The sequence below is a fragment of the Bombina bombina genome, chromosome 3 (assembly GCF_027579735.1).
Source record: "Bombina bombina isolate aBomBom1 chromosome 3, aBomBom1.pri, whole genome shotgun sequence".
Lineage (NCBI taxonomy): Eukaryota > Metazoa > Chordata > Amphibia > Anura > Bombinatoridae > Bombina > Bombina bombina.
Window position 1 is genome coordinate 534,325,652 of NC_069501.1, and position 25,354 is coordinate 534,351,005.

Here is a 25,354-nt window from a genome sequence, read left to right on the forward strand (position 1 = left end):
TACCGGACAGTTTTCCCGCTTTACTTTTACCTTACCAAGCTGGGTTAGAATATTTGACACAATGGTATTGCTGGATCATGGGACAGGAATTACACATACAGAGTCTATTCCTGCTTCAGGATATAGCTCAATGTACCTGCCCTACCAGTATACAAAGTTAGTCTCACCAGCTGGAAGTCACAAAAGAACAAGTGTTCAGAGCAAGCTAATCTCTACACGTTTCAGTCGCCAGGGGCCTTTATCAAGATCAATATTACTTAGTACAGCTGCTTACATGATAGTATGGCTCTAGCTTATGCTTAACCTTGTATGTCCCTTTAATACAGACACTTGCTGACCCCATCACCATTTAACAAACATACGAAGAATGCAATATTTGGAACCACATAAACACACATCAACCAGACATGGAGAAAAGAAAGTCCAATATTTTAATATTTATCTTCAGTACAAAAATAAATTAAACAATATCCCCAAAAAATCCCTGCCCTGCAGAGCACCACTCTGCATCCCACCCACATTATGGTGGAGATATTATCTGCATCCCTGCCAGAGGGAATTAAAGTATTAGGGACAACACTTCTTCAGTTTGGTGAGCCCCCCCCACACACACACTGAGATATCAAAGGTCCAAGGCCTCTTCTGCTACTGTGCGTTTTTCCTCTTCCACATACTTCTCCTGAAAAGCCAATGTTCTGGAATTCTAAGAGTTAAGGAGGCAAATTTATATATAAAAGATTATTGCAATAAATAATTATAGCTTTTTATTGGACTACCAATACATTAAACAAAAAACCCCCGGCTTTTGGCAGCTTCCTCTCTTCATCAGGTCAGAAGCAATACAAATCAATGTGGTGGATTCTGCAGATATCTTAAAACATGGTTAAAAGGACAGAAAGTGATAGAGGTCCTATAAAAAAATGCAGAAAGGATGACAATAGCCAGTACACACTTAAAATAAAGGTGTTTTATGCCCCTTTAAAGAATGAGGACATAAGGTTGTATATCTATAGCAATCTGCACTAACAAATATACACACAGGGAGGAACTATAGAGTCAACATTAAGTCCAGCAGGTAAAGTTTTAGTATGCAGTGTGTTTTCATTCCAAATATTTTCAGTGCATTCTTGAAGTTAAAGTGAATGTAAACTTTCATCAATTAGTGCCCGGTTTTTAAAAATACTATTTAAAACAGGGGCACTTTCATTCATTAAATTTTACATTGCACCGTATTTTTATAAATACTTACCTTTTACTTCTTCAAAGCTGGATCGGCATCCCCGCCTGCAGGTCCTCTGTAAATACGTCGCCAATGACGAAACCGGCTTCCTCCAATCAAAAACTCTGGGTTCTTGACACATTACCATCCTTTGTGAAATGTCTTAACCTGGTTGTTTTAATATTATAAACTTTATCCATATAGGTAGCTGTAAGCGTATGTACAGTTTTTATGCTATGATTTTACAACATCCTCTCCTCTCACTGTACTCGGAACTCTATATCACTTTATGTCCTTTTAACAATGCAGATATAATCTACAGATTTCATCACTATTTTTAGATCAGTATTTTCAAAAATAGTAGACAATTTTATTTTAGGATACGATGTGAAGTGGAAATCTGCTCCAACAGCTACAGACATCAGATTCCCGAGAGTTTGCTTCTGTTCCCCAAAGCAGTAGCCAGTGGCTTTATCCACCGATGACAGAAGCTTCTGCATGCTTGATTCATTCTGAGAGAGGAAAAGAAATGAAAAGTAAAAATACTAATAAAAAACTAAGACAAAACAAAATAGCAAATGACTGAATCAATACATTTTCTCTCCAGTGTACTATCTGGTTATCTTACACAACACATTTTCCATAACCACTGACCTACCCAATAATGGGCCAGATCACAAGTGGGGTGCTATTGTTTTTTGTATCCGCTCAAGTGCTAACTGCTCAAAGTAAAAAAAATTAGCGTGGCCAGATTAGCGTGCGTATTACAAGGTGGAAGTAAAAAGTTAGCACTAGAGAGGAAGACTCAGCACAGTTACGTTATACAAAGTCCTGAAGTTAGGCTAACTCCTCCACATAGACTTATCATGGGGCGCAATACAAAACATAAATTATGCTTACCTGATAATTTCATTTCCATCGAGGGGAGGAGAGTCCACGGCTTCATTCATTACTGTTGGGAATTAAGAACCTGGCCACCAGGAGGAGGCAAAGACACCCCAGCCAAAAGCTTAAATACCTCCCCCACTTCCCTCATCCCCAGTCATTCTGCAGAGGGAACAAGGAACAGTAGGAGAAATATCAGGGTATAAAGGGTGCCAGAAGATGAATAAATTTAGGTAAGCCCACCGGAGATACGGGCGGGAGCCGTGGACTCTCCTCCCCTCGATGGAAATTAAATTATCAGGTAAGCATAATTTATGTTTTCCATCTAAAGGGGAGGAGAGTCCACAGCTTCATTCATTACTGTTGGGAACATATACCCAAGCACTAGAGGACACTGAATGAAACCGGGAGGGCAAAAGTCGGACCCTAATCTGAGAGCACCACAGCCTGCAAAACCTCTCTCCCAAAAACAGCTTTCGCAGAAGCAAAAACGTCAAATTTGCAAAACTTTGTAAAAGTGTGTAAGGAGGACCAGGTAGCCGCCTTACAAATTTGCTCCAAAGAGGCCTCATTCTTGAAGGCCCAAGACGAAGCCACAGCTCTAGTTTAATGAGCCGTGATCCTCTGAGGAGGTTTATGTCCCGCTGTCTCATAAGCCATGCGAATCAAGCTTCTCAACCAAAAAGACAAAGAAGTAGCAGAGGCCCTTTGCCCCTTGCGCTTGCCAGAATACACCACAAAAAGAGATATAGACTGTTTGAAATCTCTTGTAGCCTGAAGATAGAACTTCATCCAGGTTATGAAGCAACCTCTCCTTAGAAGAAGAAGGGTTAGGACAAAAAGAAGGAACAACTATTTCCTGATTAATGTTACGGTTAGACACCACCTTGGGGTGAAACCCCAACCCAGTGCGAAGTACAGCCTTATCAGCATGAAACACCAGATAAGGAGGATCACAATTCAAGGCAACCAGTTTAGATACTCTGCGTGCCGATGCAATAGCCAACAGGAAGAGAACCTTCAAAGACAAAACCTTAATGTCTATGGAATGCATAGATTCAAACGAAACCATCTGCAAAACCTTAAGGACTAAGTTTAAGCTCCAAGGTGGAGCCGACTGTCTAAAGACAGGCCTGATTCTAGACAGAGCCTGAATAAAAGATTGAATGTCAGGGAGCTCAGCGAGTCTCCTATGCAACAAAACTGATAATGCCGAAATCTGTCTCTTTAAGGAACTAGCTGCAAGACCCTTCTCCAAACCATCTTGGAGAAAGGACAGAATCCTGGATACCTTCACCTTATGCCAAGGATATCCATGCTTCTCACACCAGGACATGTAATTCCTCCACACCTTATGGTAGATGTGACTAGTGACTGGCTTCCTTGCCGGAATTAGCGTATCAATCATACTTTTTGAAAAGCCTCTCTTGGCTAAGACTAGTGTTGGTCCAGAAATGCAATTCTTAGGAACCTGAAGTGGTCCCTGTGGATTGGCACATGAAGGTAGGCGTCCTTCAAGTCTATAATCGTCATGAACTGTCCCTCTTGAACTAGGGGCAGAATAGATCTGATAGTTTCCATTTTGAACGATGGAACACTCAAACTTTCAGGTCCCAAATTGGGCGGAACGTGCTTTCCTTCTTTGGAACCACAAAAAGGTTGAAATAGTACCCTAGAGCCCTTTCTGTTAGGGGTACTGGTACGATAACCCCGAGAGAGGCGAGATCCCTCACACACTCTACAAAGGCCTCTCTCTTCTCTGGTCTTGAAGACAGGTTTGACAGGAGGAATCTGTCCTTGGGCTGATGGGATCTGAACCCTATTCTGTAACCCTGGGAGACCTCCCTCTAGAACCCAAAGGTCCTGAACGTCCTGCAACCATGCGTCTGTAGTAACTGGTATACTTTTGTAGTAAGTTTGAAATAAATTAAGGTTTGAAATATAACAAAAATCCCTCAATAAATAAGGGATGTGTTTCTCTTTTGTAAACTAAGCAGGTAATGGTAGTTTAAATTACCTGAATAGATACTGTGAGATTGTTGCTTTTGAAATCTTTTATAAAATATTGAGATATAAGTTTGAGTTAACTGAGATGGAATAACTTTAGTCAGGTAGAATTAATATATTCAGATTGAGAAAGTAATTCATAGGTATTGAGTCAAAACCTGTCTTCACGCACACACATAGTCATTCTAAAATATATACAGTTCCAAGCAATCCAGAACACACAATCAATATAGGATATATGGATATTTCAATCCTTGCTGATAGTAGTAAGCAGAACTTGATGCGGTTTTATATGGCACAACTTATACTGAATAAGGGAGCCAAGTATAACAATGCTGCATAAAGTGACGGAGTAAATCAGTTCAAGTACGTAAGGCAGTATGTGGATACAAAGCAAGGTAAGTGTTATCCGGATAGTTAACATACAATACCCGACCAGGATCCGGTATGAGCAGAGCTGAGTAGTGACCGCCGATGGCGGTGAGAAGCTGTGTGTGCGCGGCTTGGTTTCCGGAACGCTGAGGATGTAGATCCGGATGCGTATGAATCTGTAGACGAAGTCAGGTAGAAAATCCTCAAGGGAATCAGCTGTAGCAACGATTAGCAAGTAGGACAAGCACAAGGAAGCAAACGTAACAGTGAGCTTCAATATTCAGGCAATGAGTGTTAGAAGTTACTGCCCTATAAAGGAAAGTTAATTAGGTGGGAGGGGATATTCCTAAAAGGAATATCACAGCGTCTGAGAATAGAGATAATCTGCCCCCTACGTGATCCTTAAACCGGTCGGGGGCCGCCGCTTCATGCCAATTTTGTCTCGACGGGCTTCTTGCTCTGCTTAGAATTGTTACAAGATTGAGCAGGCTTCCTAGATCCCTTGGACTGGTCCGCTTTTGCGGCGAGTTGCTGGCGCTGGGCCTTATCCGCACGAAAGTAGATCCTTTAGGCTTAGCCTTCTTATCCTGCGGTAGGAAGGCTCCCTTGCCTCCCGTAACTGTGGATATAATCAAATTCAATCCTGGACCAAACAGGATCTTTCTTTGAAAAGGCAGGGACAACAGCCTCGCCTTAGAGGTCATGTCCAAAGACCAAGATTTTAGCCACAAAGCCCTGCGCGCTAAAACAGAAAAATCTGACACCTTAGCATTCAGGCAAATAATTTGCATATTGGCATCACAGATGAAAGAATTGGCGATCTTCAGCGCCTTAATCTTCTCCTGTATCACATTGATGGATGTCTCCCCATTTCACACAGGGATTCACACCAATATGTTGCAACTCCAGCGACAGCCGCTGCTGGCTGAAAAACAAACCCTGTGTGCTGAAACATCTTTTTCAACATGTTTTCCAGCTTTTTATTCATGGGCTCTTTAAACGACGAACTATCCTCAAGGGGAATAGTCGTCCGCTTTGCGAGCGTAGAGATAGCCCCAGTTCAAGCTGATAGTCCGGAAATGGGGAACAGTTTTTTAAAGGAAGAAGAAGGGGAAAAGGAAGAACCTAATCGCTCCCATTCGTTCTTAATAATATTAGCCATCTTAACTGTAACCGGGAAAGATTGGAGGTACTACCCTGTCCTCGTATACCTTGTCAAGCTTAGGAATCGCAGGTTCCTCCGGTATCCATCCTAAACCTATAACCAGGCTCCTCCACCGCCAGAGGTTTAGATGACACGGACTCCGACCCAGAAGGGGCCTCTTCTGAAGAATCAAAGTGGGCCTCGTCATCATATAGAGCCTCTGGATCTTCCATCGGCAAGGACAAACCCTGGGCCGGGCCACTATGATAAGCCCTACGCTTGCGCTTAGCAGAACGTGGTAAGGCATTGATCACTTTCGAAACTGCCGATTCCAGTTGGTCCACAAAGTCTGACGGCCAACGAATCTCTCCCGAAGGAGTAATGGTTGGACCCCGGGGCGCTGCATGTGCAATCGGAGATGAATGTAGGGAACGCACCTCCCGGGACGAAGAACCCTCAGAGGTGGACGGCTCAGTAGTACTAGACATCCGTTTACATTTAGATGTTGTAACTTTATCAAGGCATGTGGAACATAGTTGAGCAGGCTGATCTACCAGAACTTCCTCACAATAAACACAGGAATGAGACATTATTAAGGAATGTCAAGATATATGTGAGGTTAATAAATATATATTTTAATCATATATTTCAAGATTAATAAATCTGTATCTTTGATCAGATATTTCACTGATCAGTAGAAAATAACTCATTGCATTCAGAAGAACTGACTTCAGACAGGTTTAGTTCTCCCCCACTTCTTCAATTGCACAGGAGACTCATAGAGATTACTTTGAAGGAGACATTCCTGGCTAAAATGAGAACAAAGGATCGTTTCTGGGAGATCTCACACACTCAATATGCTAAATTATGCAATTGTATAATTTAGCAAGGAACTGAAAATTAAAACAGTTTCAGGAACCATCTGTATGATTGCCTGGGAACCAATGTTAAATGACAGCATTCTGATACCTAGAACAGGATACATGCCCATATATGGGTTTCCTCCAATGGAGATGCCGATCCGTCTGAAGAGATGTGAAAGATGCAAACATTCTTCAAAAGGAACTGACTATTAGCACAGATTTGTTTGAGTGGCTCATGCTGTGTGGTTACTAACCCTGGAATATACCAGATGTGGCGATTAAGATAACACAGAGAAAACACATGACTTACATGCTTCCAACAACTGTAGTTAGATTTCAAATAAAATATAATTCCAGGAAAATATATATATTTTAATGGATACAAGATATCTATTTATGTGATATCAAATATTAACATCTATATATATATATATATGGAAAGTAAAAGATTGAATGATATAGAGAGAGATATATATATATATATATATATATATATATATCAGGGCTCAAAATTTCCACTATTTACTAGCCATTGGCGAGTGGAAATTTAATGGTGGCGAGTAAAAATTAGTGAGTGAAAAAATGTACACTCGTATTGTAGCATTGACAAACACACATTTTGGGCTATGTGCTAAACATATTAGCTGAAGGAATATGTTATTTCTCTAGGGCTGTAGGAACACCATTGGGGCTTAGACTGTTACTTCTGAGTAGGTAAATAGGGGGCAGAGAGAGACCAAAAATAAAAGTGGAGAAGATAATAGCTTTAAGAGAGAATGGAGAAAAAAAACAAAAGAGTAAAAATATAGGGAAAGAGAAGATATGGCCTGAGAGATAAGGGAGAAGGTAAAAAAAGAGCTTGAAGAGAGAAGGAAGGGGAGAAATATAAGTAAGAGAGAAGAGAGAGATGATTAAAAAAAAAAATCTCCAGATCTGCCATGACCTTCATTGACTGTCTCTCCATTCTCTCACTTCAACAAATTCCTATTGTCTTACCCAGAACCACCACGTTGATGTTGCTAACTGCTATGCACTTATTTTTGTTTAACTATTATTGTATCTAGCATTTAATTTAAGGTATAAAATAAAAAATACTAAAAATGACTGCACAATAATGTGTTTTCACAATAGCAAAAAAAATGCAAAAAGCGGGTGGAGTAAAGGATGTGGACAGGTAGTGGGTAGGATTAGAAGTGGCAAGTAAAAGTTTGGCCTGGCTAGTAGCTTACAACCTGAAATTTTGAGCCCTGTATATATATATATATATATATATATATATATATATATATATATATATATATATATTTTTTTTTTTTATTTTTTTTTTTTGAAGACATGAATATCTTAACCTCTGTGTGTTTAAGAACATGAATAGATGTTTATGGACCTGAAGAGAAGTGATTATTAACATTTATTTTTATTTCACATCTACATAGACAGGATTCATGTATTCAGGAAGAAATACACAGAAATGTAACATGCTATATCTGGATGAATGCAGTATATCAGGAGTTTTAAATACTACCAATCTGGAAATATAAAAATAGGCTGTTATTTCTATAGAAATGCCAGGATACTGATAAAATTATAATGCATTTTAAGCTAGTAATTAGCAGTATTAAATTGCCTTAAAGGGCCACTGTAAGTAAATATTTTCTATGCCTGTTACTAACTAACTACCCCAAATACGCTTTTTATCAATAGCATTTCATTAACATATCTCTACCGTATATCAGAAATCTTGTCTGCAAATTTAATTGTTTTCCAAACCCACTCCGTGGGTATCCTTTGCTCTGTACCAATCCGTTTACAATACCTAGGTTTCAAAATGGCGCTTTAAACACAAAGTTATTGGTTTAAGTATTTTGAACACTCAGTGCTGAAAATAGTGGGCAGGATAACGTGACATCATCGGCGAATAAAAGATATAACTTTTAGAACGTTATGAAACTTCGTTTTGGAGAAAATATAGGTCAGTAGGTTTTAATTAATGTTTATTAACTTTAATATGTTAGTTGTTTGGCTTAAAAATTATAATAGAAAGTAATCCTTTAATATAATAAAATGTTAATAATATAAAACATGATGTCTCGTATCAAAACGATCAGGAAATTGATCTGATGCTGATTCATCTATAATTAATATTGGGAGAGATTAATACAAGAAATTATGGCAGTTATTACATAGTTTAAAGAAATATTTCACTGTCTAAAAATGTTGGTTAAATGAATTTGTATGTATTGTCATGCTGAAGTGTTTTGTCTGGATACCTGCTGCCACCTAAGGGCCAATACTGGTAGGACAGTTAAGAGAATTAACTGTCCAAAAGATACGTTGCCATGGTAAACATGTTTCAACTCTAAGGGCGGACCAGGGACCAGCACGAGGGCCAATCCGAAACAAGGTTTCCGTTTTGGGGCGTTTCCAATTCACCAGTGAGGAAAACCCATATAAAGTGATCGCAAACATAGAGAACGGGAGATTTCTGCTGAACTAAACTGGAAAACTGGTTCCTGCTGGGCGTGAAAAAGACCATTTTACTTTGGCAAAGCTGATCTACCACTTTCTCATTGACTGCAAATTATACTTTTTTTTGGTATTCTGAGGTGAAACAATTCCTATTAAGGAATATTGGATATCAACTGCTCTTTACCCTGGTAACGTATTCAAGGTTATTGGCAAGACTATTAGTTAAATTTTAAGTCACTGCAGTTTAAAGTACAGTTAAAAGATATAAAGAAGCAGTGTGTTTTTCAAGTTAATATTTTATAAACCTAGGTATTGTTTAAATTTATATCTGGTAGACTAAGTGATTTATCTATGAAAGTTCTGGTGTTTTAAGTCAATATTGTATTAGGATAAATTGCAGTTAAATAGCAGAATATATATATTGTCCTATTGTTTAAGAGCACAGTTTAGAATCGTAATGCTTGGATGTTAAAGGCTATTTATAAATAAGGTTGGTTTTAAAGATACAGTTTTCTGGGCTTTGTAAGAAGGATAGCATATCTTAAGAGTTGGTTTTAACGCATATAAATTTTGTGTCATTCTAATATTGCAAATATATTTCAAAAATGTTCATGGATATTAACTAAATAAAAGAGTTCAGGTATTTATATTAATTTTATTGTTTCTAGTAGATGCATGTTGATTAAGGGTTTCTATTTTTAAGGAAAATTATTGTTTGTATGGTGTCATAACCCTGCCATAAGCTGATATATTATTTGGATAGCACTACTAAGATTTTCATAAATATACTGACAGGAAGGAGAGCCTTCTAACGTGTAAGAGTCCTACATCGCTTGCACGCTTGGTTAGACTAACTTTATTTATTAAAAAGGCACCTTTATACAACCAATGGCCGGGGCACTCACCACCTCCTAGGACCCGGAATACACCGCTACGTCTCCTGCGCCACAGATCAAAAGGAAGGATAGCCACACCCAGTCACATGGAATGCCTGGCAGGACCGCCCCTGCACTAGGGAAAAACGCGCCAAAAAATATCCGCACAAGTTTCCGCACGTAATCTGAAAGTTCCACACATTGCCAGAACCTCATCTTGCACATAACGCAACAATGACACAAACAATATCATTTATAAATCCCCCATATTCAATAATCCCCTTCCAGGAATATTAACCCTTGATTCTGTAAAGATAAAAAAGGCGCCACACTGTGACCCTTTCTTCTATGTTATCATTATTAATAAAATATTAAACGATCTTACCAGAATCTACGCCGTAGAACAGGAACACAGCCCTTTAAGTGTGACAGGTTAGTAGCCTTGCTCCTGACATGGACATGAGTGAAGAAAGCAGGCAGCGAAACTCGCCAACGCTGATTGCTTATGGAGCTGTTAATATGAGTCGGGATGGTTTCGCAGAAAGACTCTCACTGCATCTCCGGACTCTTAACTTTCGCCCAGGCTCTCACTGAGAGGCTGACAGGACTACTTAAAACTCCAGTCCCACAGCGAACAGTACTACCCTCCATAAGAGACTACTCCAAAACTCCGGTACTCCTTTGTCATCCTCCTGTGACGAAAGGCAAAGAATAACTGGGGGATGAGGGAAGTGGGGGAGGTATTTAAGCCTTTGGCTGGGGTGTCTTTGCCTCCTCCTGGTGGCCAGGTTCTTAATTCCCAACAGTAATGAATGAAGCCGTAGACTCTCCTCCCCTTTAGATGGAAAATACTTTATTAGTTATTGCTCGTGCGCTAACCCGACAATGCGTTAGATTAACTGCGCTAAAAGAGAAAAAAAGAAAAATATCCTATCCAGCACAACTCATAAGAGGCTAAATAAATAAAAGCTCATGGGTGTGTCAAGAAAAGAGTAGGGCAGAGAAATTGAGAGAAATACGTATACATTTACTAAACTTCATATCATAAAATACCTGAAAAATCACTAAGTGAACCTGATGGTGACTGATGCACATATCTAAAAAATAACAATACATACAGATCCTAAAAAAAATAAACACACAAACACATACATACAATACACACACAGTTTACCACTGCACTGCCTATACAGGGATCCAAAAATCCTCAACGTTTCAGGCCAGGCACTGGACCTTTGTCAAGGGTATCACATCAATTCAAAAAATATGCACTCACTGGATTTAATGTAAAAGGTGCTTTTTAATGACACAGAAATTCCAATATGTGACTAAGTCTGATGAAGGGGTGAGATCCCTGAAACGTCACGTATTGGAATTTCTGTGTAATAAAGCACATTTTTCACTAAATCCAGTGAGGGCATGCTATATACGGATTTAAAACATTTTTTTCTGCCTGCACCCTGGTGGCTGATTTTGAGGTGAGAGTGCGCTCTGCTGGGACTTACATTTTTTTTTCTATTCAAAACACATTAAAGCAACTTTACAGGGACACGAAAGCCCAAAAAAATTAGGTAGAACATACAATTTTAACAACTTTCCAGTTTACTTCTATTTTAAAATTTGTTTCATTCTCTTGGTATCATTTGTTGAAGTAGCAACAATGTACCACTGGTTTCTAACTGAACACATGAGCCAATGACAATCGGTGTATATATGCAGCCACCAATCAGCAGCTAGAACCTAGGTTCTTTGCTGCTCCTAAGCTTATCTAAATAAACCTTTCAGCAAAGGAAAACAAGAGAAGGAAGCAAATTAAATAATAGAAGTAAATTGGAAAGTTGTTTAAAATGGTATTCTCTGACTGAATCATGAATGTCTAATTATGGCTTTACTGTCCCTATAAACACTAAAATGCTAGATATAATGATGCATTCAAACAAAAGATTAGTCTGAAAATAACATGTAGATGTATTTTTTAAAGTTGCATTAGCTGATTTAATATTGACAAAATAAGTTTAAAGCTTTAGTGTATACAAAATAATGGGAACTGCCCTGTTGTAACTTAGGTTACCTTCTCTGCTTTGGACCCTATAAAGGACAGTTGGTCACTAGAGCAGGGCTCGACAAACCCAGGCGTCTGGGAATCACTGGCTCCTAGAATTTTACTCCTGGCTCCTAACTTTTTGGGTTATTCACCTAAAAGTATGTCTGGCTACTAAATATTCTTACTGGCTCCTAAATTTTAAACAGATTTGTCGACACCTGCACTAGAGTGTGCAGCCAATGGTTGCGTGGAATATAACAGTGTTTTGCACTTCCATTTCTAAGAGGAACTGAAAAGCTCCCAATTTCAGAATCAAATTACATGAAAAGGGGACAAAAATAAACTACTATAAAAAGTATATTGCAAAGTTTTTTTTATATGTAAGATTTATCATTTTATATTACATCTAAAAGTGTTTAATGTTGCATTAAAACATGATTAAAAGTATTTCGACTGGGAAGGGCTAAAAAGTGTATATGAGCACATACATATTTACACATGTACACATACACATTTTTGCCATATACAATATCCTTTTTAACTTTAATATGTTTTGTAATTTGTTTTAATTATTTTTTTAACCCTTACACTTCAGGTCTCAAGTTGCGCTAAATATTCTAGTGCAGTTTTAGCTTTCACTTGAGCACAACGTATAACTTTCAACTTGTAACGTGCACTATTTGGCGCGATACCCATTGAACATATAGGTTGCGGCAGAACGATGTTCTGAATTTACCATGAACTTGTAATATAAAGCTGTGCGATAATGTTAGCGTGGTCCAGCAAAATTGCTTATCGCGTCCCTCACTATTAGCACACCACTTGTAATCGGGCCTAATGTATTATTTTCATATATCACCTGCAGGTTTAACTCCCTATGTTTTCACTCTCCCTCATCCTAAATTCTTCTGACCTTGACGCTTAGAGGTGTGAAAGTCACAAGTCCATAATCTTGAATAACTTCAGCCAGCTTCTCATGCAGTCGTCTATGGCGCCGGAAAAAAGGGTCAGATGTGAGGTGATCAACCAGATAAGAAAGATCCATAACTTCAGTATAATAGTCCAGGTTAAAGGCTGAGGGGAGATAAAACAAAAATAACCTTACAAATGGTCAACCAGTAACATTGTTCCCTCAATGCTATTCCATTAGAAACTCTAGCATGCCAACCTATTAAATAAACAGAAAAGATTTAATCAGTGGCTAATAAGGGATATTTAAAAACCCATTTGTGTTCACATAGGTTTGATGTAGCTAGTCTACCCTCAAATGCTCTTATCTACCCCAACTTCTTTTATCGAGGAGTGAGCACTGATTGGCTAAAATTAATATCTGTCAAATTAACTGAAATAAGGGGGCAGTCTGCAGAGGCTTAGATACAAGGTAATCACAGAGGTAAAAAGTATATTAACATAACTGTGTTGGTTATGCAAAACTGGAGAATGGGTAATAAAGGGATTATCTATCTTTTTAAATAACAAACATTCTGGTGTTGACTGTCCCTCTAACTCCAGTACCATATACCACATTAAAGGGACATTGTACACTAGATTTCTCTTTGCATAAATGTTTTGTAGATGATCCATTTATGTAGCCCATCTGGGAGTGTTTTGTAGCAATGTATAACTTTGCTTATTTATTTCTTATTTTTTTTTTTTTTGTGTAATATGTATTTTCATATGCAAGGGAGGGGGGAGTGTCTGTTCATGTTGCTTTCCCAGCCTAATCTCAGCAACAGTGCTAAATTAGGAGTTTCTAAGTAAAATTTTAAAACTGTTTTATACTGGATTTTTAAATCAGTATCTGTGCATATTCTTCTTTATAGTAGTGTCTATTACATGCAGTTATATGAAAATGATGAATACTGTCCCTTTAATACAACCTTGTGTAAACCATTTGGTGGTCCAAACCCTTACCCAAACGGCCATACTGCTCAATGAGGTCCATCTTTGACAGGACATTGATGTGTGGCAGCTCCACGTGAAGCATAGTGCTGAGGGATGTACACAGGACAGAGATGAACTTGGCAGGGTCTGTGCAATAATGGGAGTCCACCAGATGTACAGCACAAAGCTGGAGGGACAGACACAGTGTTACCTGACACAAGTTTACCATATAAAGCTAAAGCTAGGGGCTTACTACATACAGACAATGAAAGTGTGCCACAGTCAACCCAGGAACAATGCATAGACTTTAAAATGTGTTTCCTAACAGATATAAACTGTTTGAAGAAAAGAAAAATGGGAGGGGATCAACTCAAAAGACAGAATGTCACCTCACAAACAAATTCAAGGCTTACGTACAGCGGAGACTGTCACTTTAGATAAAAAGGAGGTATCAAGTAACTAAAATAGATAGTGTGACACACTATTTCCAATGTCTTCTCCAGAGCACACTATGCCTAACCAGGAGTCAAGAGGTGTTCTCGTCTACGCAATAGACCAGTAAGATACCTATATAACTACAAATCTAGCATATATTTTCACTAAATACTAAGAAACTTTATTTGGGTATTCAGCTTTGACAGAACATGTATTATAAATGATTTCTACCACAGCAATAATGGGTAAAAAAAACATAGTATAACCAATTTACATATTGCAACATATGTCTTTATCAGGGTGGATTTGATTTAATTTAAATCATTTTGATTTAAATAACTAGCAGTAAGACCGAATTTAAAGTGAATGTAAATTTTGATGATAAAGTGCCCGGTTTTTAAAAATTCAATTAAAAACAGGGGCACTTTAATTCATCAAAATTTACATTTAACTTGTGTTGTGAAAATACTTACCTTTTAATCTTGACAGCCGCTGCATCGCTTCCTCTGCCTGTCGCAAACCCTCTTCCTGGGTCTAAAATGAGGAATCTGGCTTCCTCCAATCACGGCGTTGAATCAGACACCGATTCCCCCAGGAGGAAGCCGTGATTGGAGCATGACCGATCCATCATTTCTGACGTAGGAAGAGTCTTGCGACGACCGGGGGAAGCTGGAGCGGCTGTCAAGATTAAAAAGGTAAGTATTTTCACAACACGAGTGAAATGTAAATTTTGATAAATTAAAGAGCCCCTGTTTTTAATTGAATTTTTTAAAAAACGGGCACTTTATCATCAACATTTATATTCACTTTAAATCAATTTAAATCATGCTTTTCTATAGAAAGGTTTCATTTTTAAAATAACTTTTCAGATTTTTTCCCCAGTTATATACCATTAGAAATACATAGATAGATCATTAAAATTAATGAAACTATTGAGAGGTGAACTCTTTCCTGTTTAATATGTTCATATTTGATCAACTATTTAGCTGTACTTCATTGGAAGGAGAAAGACAATGGATTACCATAATAACAATTTAAATAGCTTTAACTAAAACAATAACATTTCATTTTTAAAGCTTGCCCCTCCCTCCTCACACTTAGGTCCTCGTGCAGATCTATTCCACTGCAAACAACCTTCTATTTATAGAGGAGTTGATTCTGTGTACATAGATTTTCAGGGGAGCAATGGTATTACAGGAACAGTAAGTCAAAAAGTACAGCAAGTCAAAATGAAACTTTAATGTTTCAGATACATGCAAAGTTAAACAACTTTCCAATTTGCTTCTTTCTCTTGGTATCCATTGTTGAAATGCAAACATAGGTAGGCTCAGGAGCTATACACTACTGTGAGCTAGCTGCTTGTCACTGCCTCACCCAATGTGTTCACCTAGTTCCCAGTAGAGCATTGCTCTCTTTCAACAAAGGATGACAAGAGCATGAAGCACATTAGATAAAAGAAGTAAATCTAAAAATCGTATGCTCTAAATCATGAAAGAAAATTTTGGGGTTAATGTCCCTTTAAAAGGAAATTAAAGTCAAAATTAGATATTCATAATTTAGACAGAGCACACAATTTCCACTTCTATTATTTAATTTGCTTCCTTCTCTTGTTATCCTGCTGAAAGGTTTATCTAGGCAAGCTCAGAAGCAGCAAAGAACCTAGGTTCTAGCTGCTGATTGGTGGGTGTGTGTATATATATATATATATATACATACATATACACACACACTGATTGTCATTGGTTTACCCATTTGTTCAGATACAAACCAGTAGTGCACTGCTGCTCCTTCAACAAATGATACCAAGAGAATGAAGCAATTTTGATAATAGAAGTAAACTGGAAAGTTGTTTAAAAATGGTATGTTTAAAAATGGTATGTTCTACCTAAATCATGAAAGAGAACTTTTGGGTTTCATGTCCCTTTAAGGTCTATTTCTCAACTCTGTATGTTTATTTTATAACATTTGTGCTGTGAAGAAGAGGCATGTTATTTCTGCAGACACAAATTCACAGTTTTGAGAACTACATAAACAAGAATTTGTGATATATTCTCAACAGAAAAAACACCCAAAAATAATCTAATAGAAACCTCTGGGGAGCATGACATTGTGAATGGACTAATGGAAATGATTTACCAAAAAACATTACAGCCTTGAATATACATCCTCATGCTACATAATTAAAAGCTAATCCTTATTTCAGGATGAATAACCTTTGGATAATAATGTACCTTAATTAGAAAATATATTTAGATAGATTTTTCATCAAAAACCATTTTAAAAATTTAAATAAAAAAAAACTGATTTAAACAAAACATCTAATTTAACCATTTGAGTGCTAAGCACTTCGCACCTGGGTGCTAAGCTGGTCTAAGGTTTTTTTTTATTTTTTTAAATTTTTTTTTTTTTTACAGATCCCAAAAACATACAGCGTTGGAAAGGTAAGGTCTTGGGGGTCTGTAACTTCTTAGATGCCCGAGTTACAGGCTTCTAAGCAGCATGCCCCCTTTCCCTATTCTTGTCATTGTCCATTTTAAATAAAGTTGCGCGGTGACGTCATCACGTGATGGTAAACTCTCCCCTTTATAAAACAGATCCAGAATGTTAGTGATATTTTAGATGGAGTTTAATTCATCAAATGTAATGAACATGCGCTGTAACTTACTTTTTAATGTAGATATTACTAACATTCTGGATCTGTACAGTATCTTTAAATAAAAAATCATTGATTTTTATCCACCATGGTCTTTATGTAGCAAAGCTTTATATGAATTCATCAGATATGCAAATTAGTAGACAATGAGAAATATTATTAAAAGGGACAGTAAAAAAAAAAAAAGTAAATTGTAAAGTTGTTTAAAATTGCATGTTCTATCTAAATTGCTTTGTTCTTTTGGTATCCTTTGTTGAAAGCATACCAAGGTAGGTTCAGGAGCAGCAGTGCGCTACTGGGAACAAGCTGCTGATTGTTGGCTGCACATATATGCGTTTGGAATTGGTTTATTCAATGTGTTCAGCTAGCTTCCAGTAGTGTATTGCTGCTCCTTCAAGGAAGGATACACAGAAAATGAAGCAAATTTGGTAATAGAAGTAAATGGAGAAATTAAAAATTGCATATTCTATCTAATTCATGAAATAAAATTGTAGGGTTTCATGTCCCTTTAAAAGTCTAAATGTATCCTATGCAGCTGGTCAGTGGCTGCGTCACCTCACACACAAGTGTCTAACATGCAGCTGAGTGGTCAGTGGCTGCGTCACCTCACACACAAGTGTCTAACATGCAGCTGAGTGGTCAGTGGCTGCGTCACCTCACACACACACAAGTGTCTAACATGCAGCTGAGTGGTCAGTGGCTGTGTCACCTCACACACAAGTGTCTAACATGCAGCTGAGTGGTCAGTAGCTGCGTCACCTCACACACACAAGTGTCTAACATGCAGCTGAGTGGTGAGTGGTTGTGTCACCTCACACACAAGTGTCTAACATGCAGCTGAGTGGTCAGTGGCTGTGTCACCTCACACACAAGTGTCTAACATGCAGCTGAGTGGTCAGTGGTTGTGTCACCTCACACACAAGTGTCTAACATGCAGCTGAGTGGTCAGTGGTTGTGTCACCTCACACACAAGTGTCTAACATGCAGCTGAGTGGTCAGTGGTTGTGTCACCTCACACACAAGTGTCTAACATGCAGCTGAGTGGTCAGTGGCTGTGTCACCTCACACACAAGTGTCTAACATGCAGCTGAGTGGTCAGTGGCTGTGTCACCTCACACACAAGTGTCTAACATGCAGCTGAGTGGTCAGTGGCTGCGTCACCTCACACACAAGTGTCTAACATGCAGCTGAGTGGTCAGTGGCTGTGTCACCTCACACACAAGTGTCTAACATGCAGCTGAGTGGTCAGTGGCTGTGTCACCTCACACACACAAGTGTCTAACATGCAGCTGAGTGGTCAGTAGCTGTGTCACCTCACACACACAAGTGTCTAACATGCAGCTGAGTGGTCAGTAGCTGTGTCACCTCACACACACAAGTGTCTAACATGCAGCTGAGTGGTCAGTAGCTTTGTCACTAAAGGGGTAGGGGGACACCTCACAAATACAGCCAATCTCAGAGGAGTTCGGACTGTGACTTCACATACAGTATGTACGTCTTGGAAACAGTGTTAATTTAGAACATAAAGAAATATAAGCAGCCATGGGATAAAAAGTTTCGCTCACACACGTGTAATAAGGTGCAGAGTCACTTTGTGAAATATGTAGCACTTGTGAATTCGTGTCAAGTGTAACTAAAACACGGGACAAGAAAGAGTCGTATTATATATACACCTCCCTAGTCCCACACACCCTAAGCTCGCTCTATTATCAGCCCTGATTGTTCGTTACACCCGGTATGCTCTCACCCGCAGACCCCAGGACCCAAGTTGGCGCAGTATGTGGGGCAAGGCCGGGTGATGCGTATAGAGCTCCACTTGTCCCGGGCAGTCCAGAAGCAGATATGCCCCGCGCAGCTGCTGAAGCCGACCACGCAACCAGTCTAAGTTTTCTTGCAGATACTCCATACAGTATAGAAGTGCCCCGTTTGGCCCGAGCCGCAGCTCCTCCATCACCTCCTGAAGCCCCAGTAGTTCTCGAAGGCTCACGGACGACCCCGGCTCGTCTTCCCCAGCCGGGTCAAGGTTAATAATAGCACAGGGACGACCTAGTCCTGTCAGCATGGCGTGCATAGCCCGCACGTACGTAGTCTTACCCGAGCCTGGCGGCCCGATCACTGCCTGGCCGAAGCCGAGGAGCGGATATTCCTCATCCGCCATGACTTCTGACAGAGTATGATAATCGGAGCGATGTCAAATCATTCATTGAGTAACAGCGCCACATGCTGGTGGGAAGGGAGTGAGCGCCGCCAACATCTCATCTCATTTACACTAGTTTGCAAAATACGGTAGTTGGAGTGCTTCTTCATTTACTAAACCAGGAACAGCCACATAAAAGTCACATTTATTGGTAACATCTGACTGAGTTTAGCAAATTATTCTTTCAAGGTTCAGTAATAGCGCGCAATTAATTTTAGGAGACACTTTAATTTACCTCTATTATTAGGCTTACCAGAAGTCCCACTTTTACTGGGATTGTCCCTGTTTGGAGGCGCTGTCCCAGTGTCCCACCTGGTTGTTCATTCTGTCCCAGTAGGGTTGCCACCTCCGGGTTTCAAATCATGTGTCCGGGTTTATTTTTCTAAGAATTTAACACCCCCCACGACCCCTGGTGACATCACCAGTGATACACCTTTATGAGAATCATATAAGTATGATCAGGAAGTGCAGACAGGCAGGATTTTTTGGTGTTGATCTTGCTTTACTTCATGCAGAATAGCATTTTGGATGTAATCTTCCTGCATTATGATATAGCGTAGCCTCTTAAACAGCTTTAGCAGGTACGTGTTTCTTTTTTTTTACTTATTTCATTCAATGTTGCATTTATGCCTTATAAGTATTTGGCTCTGTTCCTTAATTAGACACATAAAACACATATTACACTGCAGATATTATATTGTGTGATGTATACGCTTTTCACTATTTTATGAAATTGATAATTATGCTTAATTTTTGGCATTATTTAGAATCTGAGATTTAGATGAATGATTTATTTGGTAATGTTGTGTATGGGTTGCCATGACAACGTAATGGTGCCTTTTTCACTAGGGGTGGTGTTATGGTTTATTTAAACTGTGTGATTCACTTTTTGTTTGAGTGAGGAAGGGTAGAGTATCCACAAAACATTACGCACATAAAAGCTACTACTTTAAAAGGACCAGTAATCGCCACGCCCCCTTGACCGCACCAGGTGGTCCCAGTTTCACCTCTAAAAATTATGGTAAGCCTATCTATTATAAATGTAACTTCCTTCTCTTGGTAGTCTTTGTTGCAAAGCTAGTTAGCTAGCAATGTTCCCTCTAATTTTTGTACGCAAACATTTTGGCAAACATTTTTTGTCCAAGTGACTCACTAAATTGTGTGCACACTTTGAGTTTAGTCAAACCTGAAAATGATGTAAAAGGTAATAACTCAGTTATGTATGCTTCACATGGGCACAGATAGTCTAAAACAGTGTTTCTCAACCGTGGTCCTCAAGTACCCCAAACAGGCCAGGTTTTCATCATAGCTGAACCAGTGCACAGGTAAAGTAATCAGATGGTCAGTAACCATGGTTACTAGCTTGCTCTCACCTATCAGCTGATTATTTCACATTTGCACTAGTTCAGCTATAATGAAAATCTGGCCTGTTGGGGGTACTTGAAGACCGCGGTTGAGAAACAATGGTCTAGATCAGTGCTTTCCAAACTGTGTGTCGAGACACACTAGTGTGTCGGCAGCAGTGTGTAGGTGTGTCCCTGCTTCAGCACAAATTTTAAAAAAAAATTTTTTTTTTGGTTTCTGACTTTCCACCTGCTTGCTACGCATATCATATGGTTGACATGTGATTGATATCTAGGGGGTCACAGATCATCTTAACCTATTGGTGCAGCTCAGTGGGAACTGAAACTATTCCCATTGGCACATTGACTCCTGACTGCACGTGTAGTCTCCATAATTGGCTCGTGACTGCACGTGTAGTCAGTGAGTGGGATAGCAGTGTGTTTGCAGCGTGGGCAGTAGTCAGTCGGACTCACCGAGCTCTGAGGGCGGCAGCTTAAACGCTGAGCTGAAGTCAGTGGGGTTTTTTTGCAACTAGCTCCCAGTAGTGCATTGCTGCTCCTGCTCTATGGATAGGAAGTGGAAGCTTACAAAAAGCTTGATGATAAAATGCGAGTGTCTTTATCCAATATTCCACCAAATATTCAGAAACTGTGCTCATCCCATCAACCTCATACATCCTATTAAAATAGTAAGTAGCTATTGGTGTTATTAAACTTTTTTTAATTCTTGCACATACTTACTGTTACTTGTAAATACATTTTGTTATTATATAATTTATGTGTGTGTCAGTATCTCTTAAAACAAGTTAGTTTAACCTCCTGTTTGCCAGTACAAGTTAATTACTGTGTCACGAAATGATGTAGGTCTAAAAAGTGTGTCGCCAACATGAAAAGTTTGGAAAGCTCTGGTCTAGATACACAGGTTTTCAAACCTGTCCTGAGGCCTCCCTAACAGGCCAGATTTTGAGGATATCTGAACTAGAGCACAAGTGAAATAATCAGCTGATTAGTAAACATGGTTATTTTATATGAAAAAAAGATAAATGTCCAATATACCTCTAGCGGATTTCAGGGGTCCGTTTTTTCCTACCAAGCCTCAGTCTGACATGCTGGCACACACACAGTCTATCTACAGCATTTGTTTCCCTTCAGCAGATGACGTCAGGATCTGGATGTTGTGGATTGGTCCTCTACCGGTCACATGCTAAGGTAGCATACAGGAGCTAAACAGCGTTCTGTGAGAGTCGTTATCGGAACAATGTGGTTGGAGCTCTGAAAGTACCTGACTGGACGAAGTTACAGCTGACCGGCTACAGTAAAGTGACAATAGACTTACAGTTGTGAGGGTGAGTGAAGTTCTTCGTTCTAGGAACTATTATACATTTTTGTTTTGGCACACTGTTGTCGGTACCGCTAAGAGTCTGCTACACTGACACTAATCAGAGAGACCGTACAGCAGCAGGTTAGGCATGGTACCGGGTTCTCCCCATATTATCCCTGTGTTCAGAAGCGTAACTAGAAACCTTAGGGCCCAGGTGCAAGAATCTAAGAAGCCCCCCCCCCCCCCCAAAAAAAAGAGGTGAATTTGATACATATCTTTTTTTTTTTTTTACATTTAACACAGAAAATTTTTTCAGATTACATGTCTGCAAAAGGAGGTACTGTGTGCCCACAGTCTGTGAGATGGTCTGACCCCCTATTACTGTATATAGTGACACTGTTTAACCCACCAGTACTGTATATAGTGAGTCAGTGACACAGTCTGTAATCTGCCTGTGAGATGGCTGGCCTGACCCTACCCCCCCGTACTGTATATAGTGGTACTGTATAGTGACACTGTTTACCCCCCCCGCTCCATGCTGTAGTAAAAAGGTCTGTAATTTGCTGGTTCCACAAACATACATACACACACACACAAAAACACTAACTCCTGCAGTCAGAGACACTAGTGAAGCATCATGTCACACTCACATGATATCAGTGCAGGCAGTTGCAGGTCAACGTTTTTTATTTATTTATTTATTTAAGCTGGGCCTCCACCCTCAAGGGCCCAGTCGCAGTTGTTACGTCTGCACCCCCTGTAGTTTCACCCCTGCCTGTGTTTAAATTCAGGTTTATGAGGGATGGAACCTTGTATGCCCTCTTAGTATACACTCTGAACGTTAAAGGGACATTAAACACTAAATACATGCTAGATAGAATGATGCATTCAAAGAAAAGATTAGTCAATGACTAACATGTAGATGTATTTTTTTAAAGTTTCATTAGTTGTTTAAAAAGTGACAAAACAAGTGTAAAGTTTTAGTGTCTATAAAACACTGGGAGCTGCCATGTTGTAACTTGTATTACCTTCTCTGCTGTGGCCAATTAGGGTCAGTTATACATAGGCCATTAGAGTGTGCAGCCAATGGTTGTGCTGGATTTAACAGTGTTCTGCACTTCCATTTCTAACAGGAACTGAAAAGCTCACAATTTCAGAATGGAATTACAGACAAAGAGGACAAAATAAATAATGAAAGTATATTGCAGAGTTGTTTTATTATATACAATTTATCATTTTATATTACCATCTCAAAGTCCCTTTAAGCCATTCTAGTCTCACCCTTGCATTGTTATACATGTAATTTCTCTGGGGTCCACACTCAGGACTGTCGTTTTGAACTGGTTGCTGATTACCATGCTCCATATATTTTCATCACTTATTCATGGTTATTTTATCTGCTTTCATCACCCAAGGTAATCCTGAAAATCTGACCTGTTAGGGATGACCAAGGACAGGTTTGAAAAACCAATGGTCTAGAATGTTGTTGTATATTTTATTTTTATTTCTATACACTATATGATATATCAAACAAAACACCAGGAGATAAAGGAAGAGAAAAGATAGGGAGAGAGATTAAAGAGAATGAGAGAGAAAATGAAGAGAGGAGAGAAAGGTGATAAGAGAGAAGGAAGAGAGAGAACAGAAGAGATGGCAGAGAACGAGAGAACAGCTGAAAAAGATAGGGAGAGAGATTAAAGAGAATGAGAGAGAGAAAATGAAGAGAGGAGAGAAAGGTGATAAGAGAGAAGGAAGAGAGAGAACAGAAGAGATGGCAGAGAACGAGAGAACAGAGGAGGAGGAGGAGGAGGAGAGAGAAAAGAGAAAAAAATACAGAAAGAGAGGGGAGAAAAGAAAGAAGGTACAGAGAAGAGAGAGAATAAAGTAGGAGAAGCAGAAATGGAAGAAAGCAAAAAGAGAGTAAACACAGAGGATGAGAGAGAGGACAGAGAAGAAATGGTGAGAGAGTGAGAAAAAGAAAGAGACAGAAGAGAAAAAAATACTGAGGGAGAAAAGATGGCAGAGAAAACAAGATGAAAGAGAGAAATGAAAGAAGGAGAGAGAAGGAGTAAAGACGGCCGAGAGGGGGAGAGAGAAAAAAGAACAAAGGGGAGACAGATCAAAAAGAGGAAGAGAGAGAGAGAGATGACAAAAAAAAGAGGGCAGAGAATTAGATGTCAGAGAATGAAGAGAGAAAACAGAGAAGGTGGAGAGAGGATAGAGAAGAGAGAAAATGGAGAGAGAAAAGATAAAATAAGGAGAGAAATGGAGAATAGATAACACAGAAAAGAGGGCAGAGAGAAAAAGGAGAAGGAGAGTGAAAAATAATTAAAGGGACACTGAACTCAAATTTTTTCTTTCATGATTCAAATAGAGCATGCAATTTTAAGCAACGTTCTAATTTACTCCTATTATCAAATTTTTCTTAATTCTCTTGCTATCTTTATTTGAAAAGCAAGAATGTAAGTTTAGAAGCCGGCCCATTTTTGGTTCACAACCTGGGTTGTCCTTGCTGATTGGACAGCACCAATAAACAAGTGCTGTCCATGTACTGAACCAAAAATTGGCTGGCTCCTTAGCTTAAAAGACTTCTTTTTCAAATAAAGATAGCAATAGAATGAAGAAAAATTAATCATAGGAGGAAATTAGAAAGTTGCTTAAAATTGCATGCTCTATCTGCATCATGAAAGAAAAAAATTGGGTTCAGTGTCCCTTTAAGAAGAGAGAGGAGAAACTTAAGGTCCCACGGAGAGGAAGCAGGACTGATAAGTGCTCTTATCCTAACTAAAGGCTTGAATGTCAGAAAATTTAGAAATCTTCTAGTGATACAAGACTGAAAAGGCAGACATTTTATCTTTAAAGTGACAGTCTAGTAAAAAAATAAACTTTCATAATTTAGATAGAGAACAACTTTCCAATTTACTTTTATCGTCAATTTTGCTTTGTTCTCTTGGTATTCTTAGTTGAAAGCTAAACCTAGGTAGGCTCATATCCTAATTTCTTAGCCCTTGAAGGCCGCCTCCTATCTGAATGCATTATGACTTATTTTCACCACTAGATGGCATTAGTTGATGTATGCTATATAGATAACATTGTGCTGACTCTGGTGGAGTTACCTAGGAGCCAGCACTAAGTGGCTAAAAAGCAAGTCTGTCAAAAGAACTGAAATAAGGGGCAGTCTAAAGAAGCTAAGATACAAGGTAATCACTGAGGTAAAAAGCATATTAATATAACCGTGTTGGTTACGCAAAACTAGGGAATGGTTAATAAAGGGAATCTATCTTTTTAAATAATAAAAATTCTGGTTTTGACTGTCCCTTTAAGGGAACTGGCTGATAAACTCTTATCCAGACCATCATGCAAAAAATCATGCAAAAATTGTAGAATTCAAGGAATTCTAAAATAGTTTCAATAATAATACTTAGACTCACACAAGGAAAGGAAAACTTTTTCAAATTTTGTCATAAATATGTCTTTTTGGTCTCAGTGTCTAACATTTGAGCTGAAAAACCTCTCTTTTTCTGCAGCTATGTCTAAAATGAAGCAATGGGTTAACACATTTGGTATAGCAGAACTGCCCAAATTCTCAATATTAAACTCCCATAGCTATATATATTTCAAAACCAACAACCCAATGTATTGA

General features: G+C 38.9%; 1 protein-coding gene across 1 annotated transcript; it reads right to left on the reverse strand.

Annotated features, from left to right (window-relative positions):
• Window positions 1–408: 408 nt before the first annotated feature.
• GPN2 (GPN-loop GTPase 2) lies at window positions 409–19,019 on the reverse strand. The gene is made up of 5 exons (XM_053706989.1): window positions 18,598–19,019; window positions 13,793–13,949; window positions 12,792–12,952; window positions 1,604–1,731; window positions 409–695 (listed from the first exon to the last, which is right to left on the reverse strand). Exons 1-5 carry the CDS (start codon window positions 19,006–19,008, stop codon window positions 623–625), a joined length of 930 nt encoding a protein of 309 aa, XP_053562964.1. The 5' UTR covers window positions 19,009–19,019; the 3' UTR covers window positions 409–622.
• Between the last annotated feature and the right edge of the window lie 6,335 nt (window positions 19,020–25,354).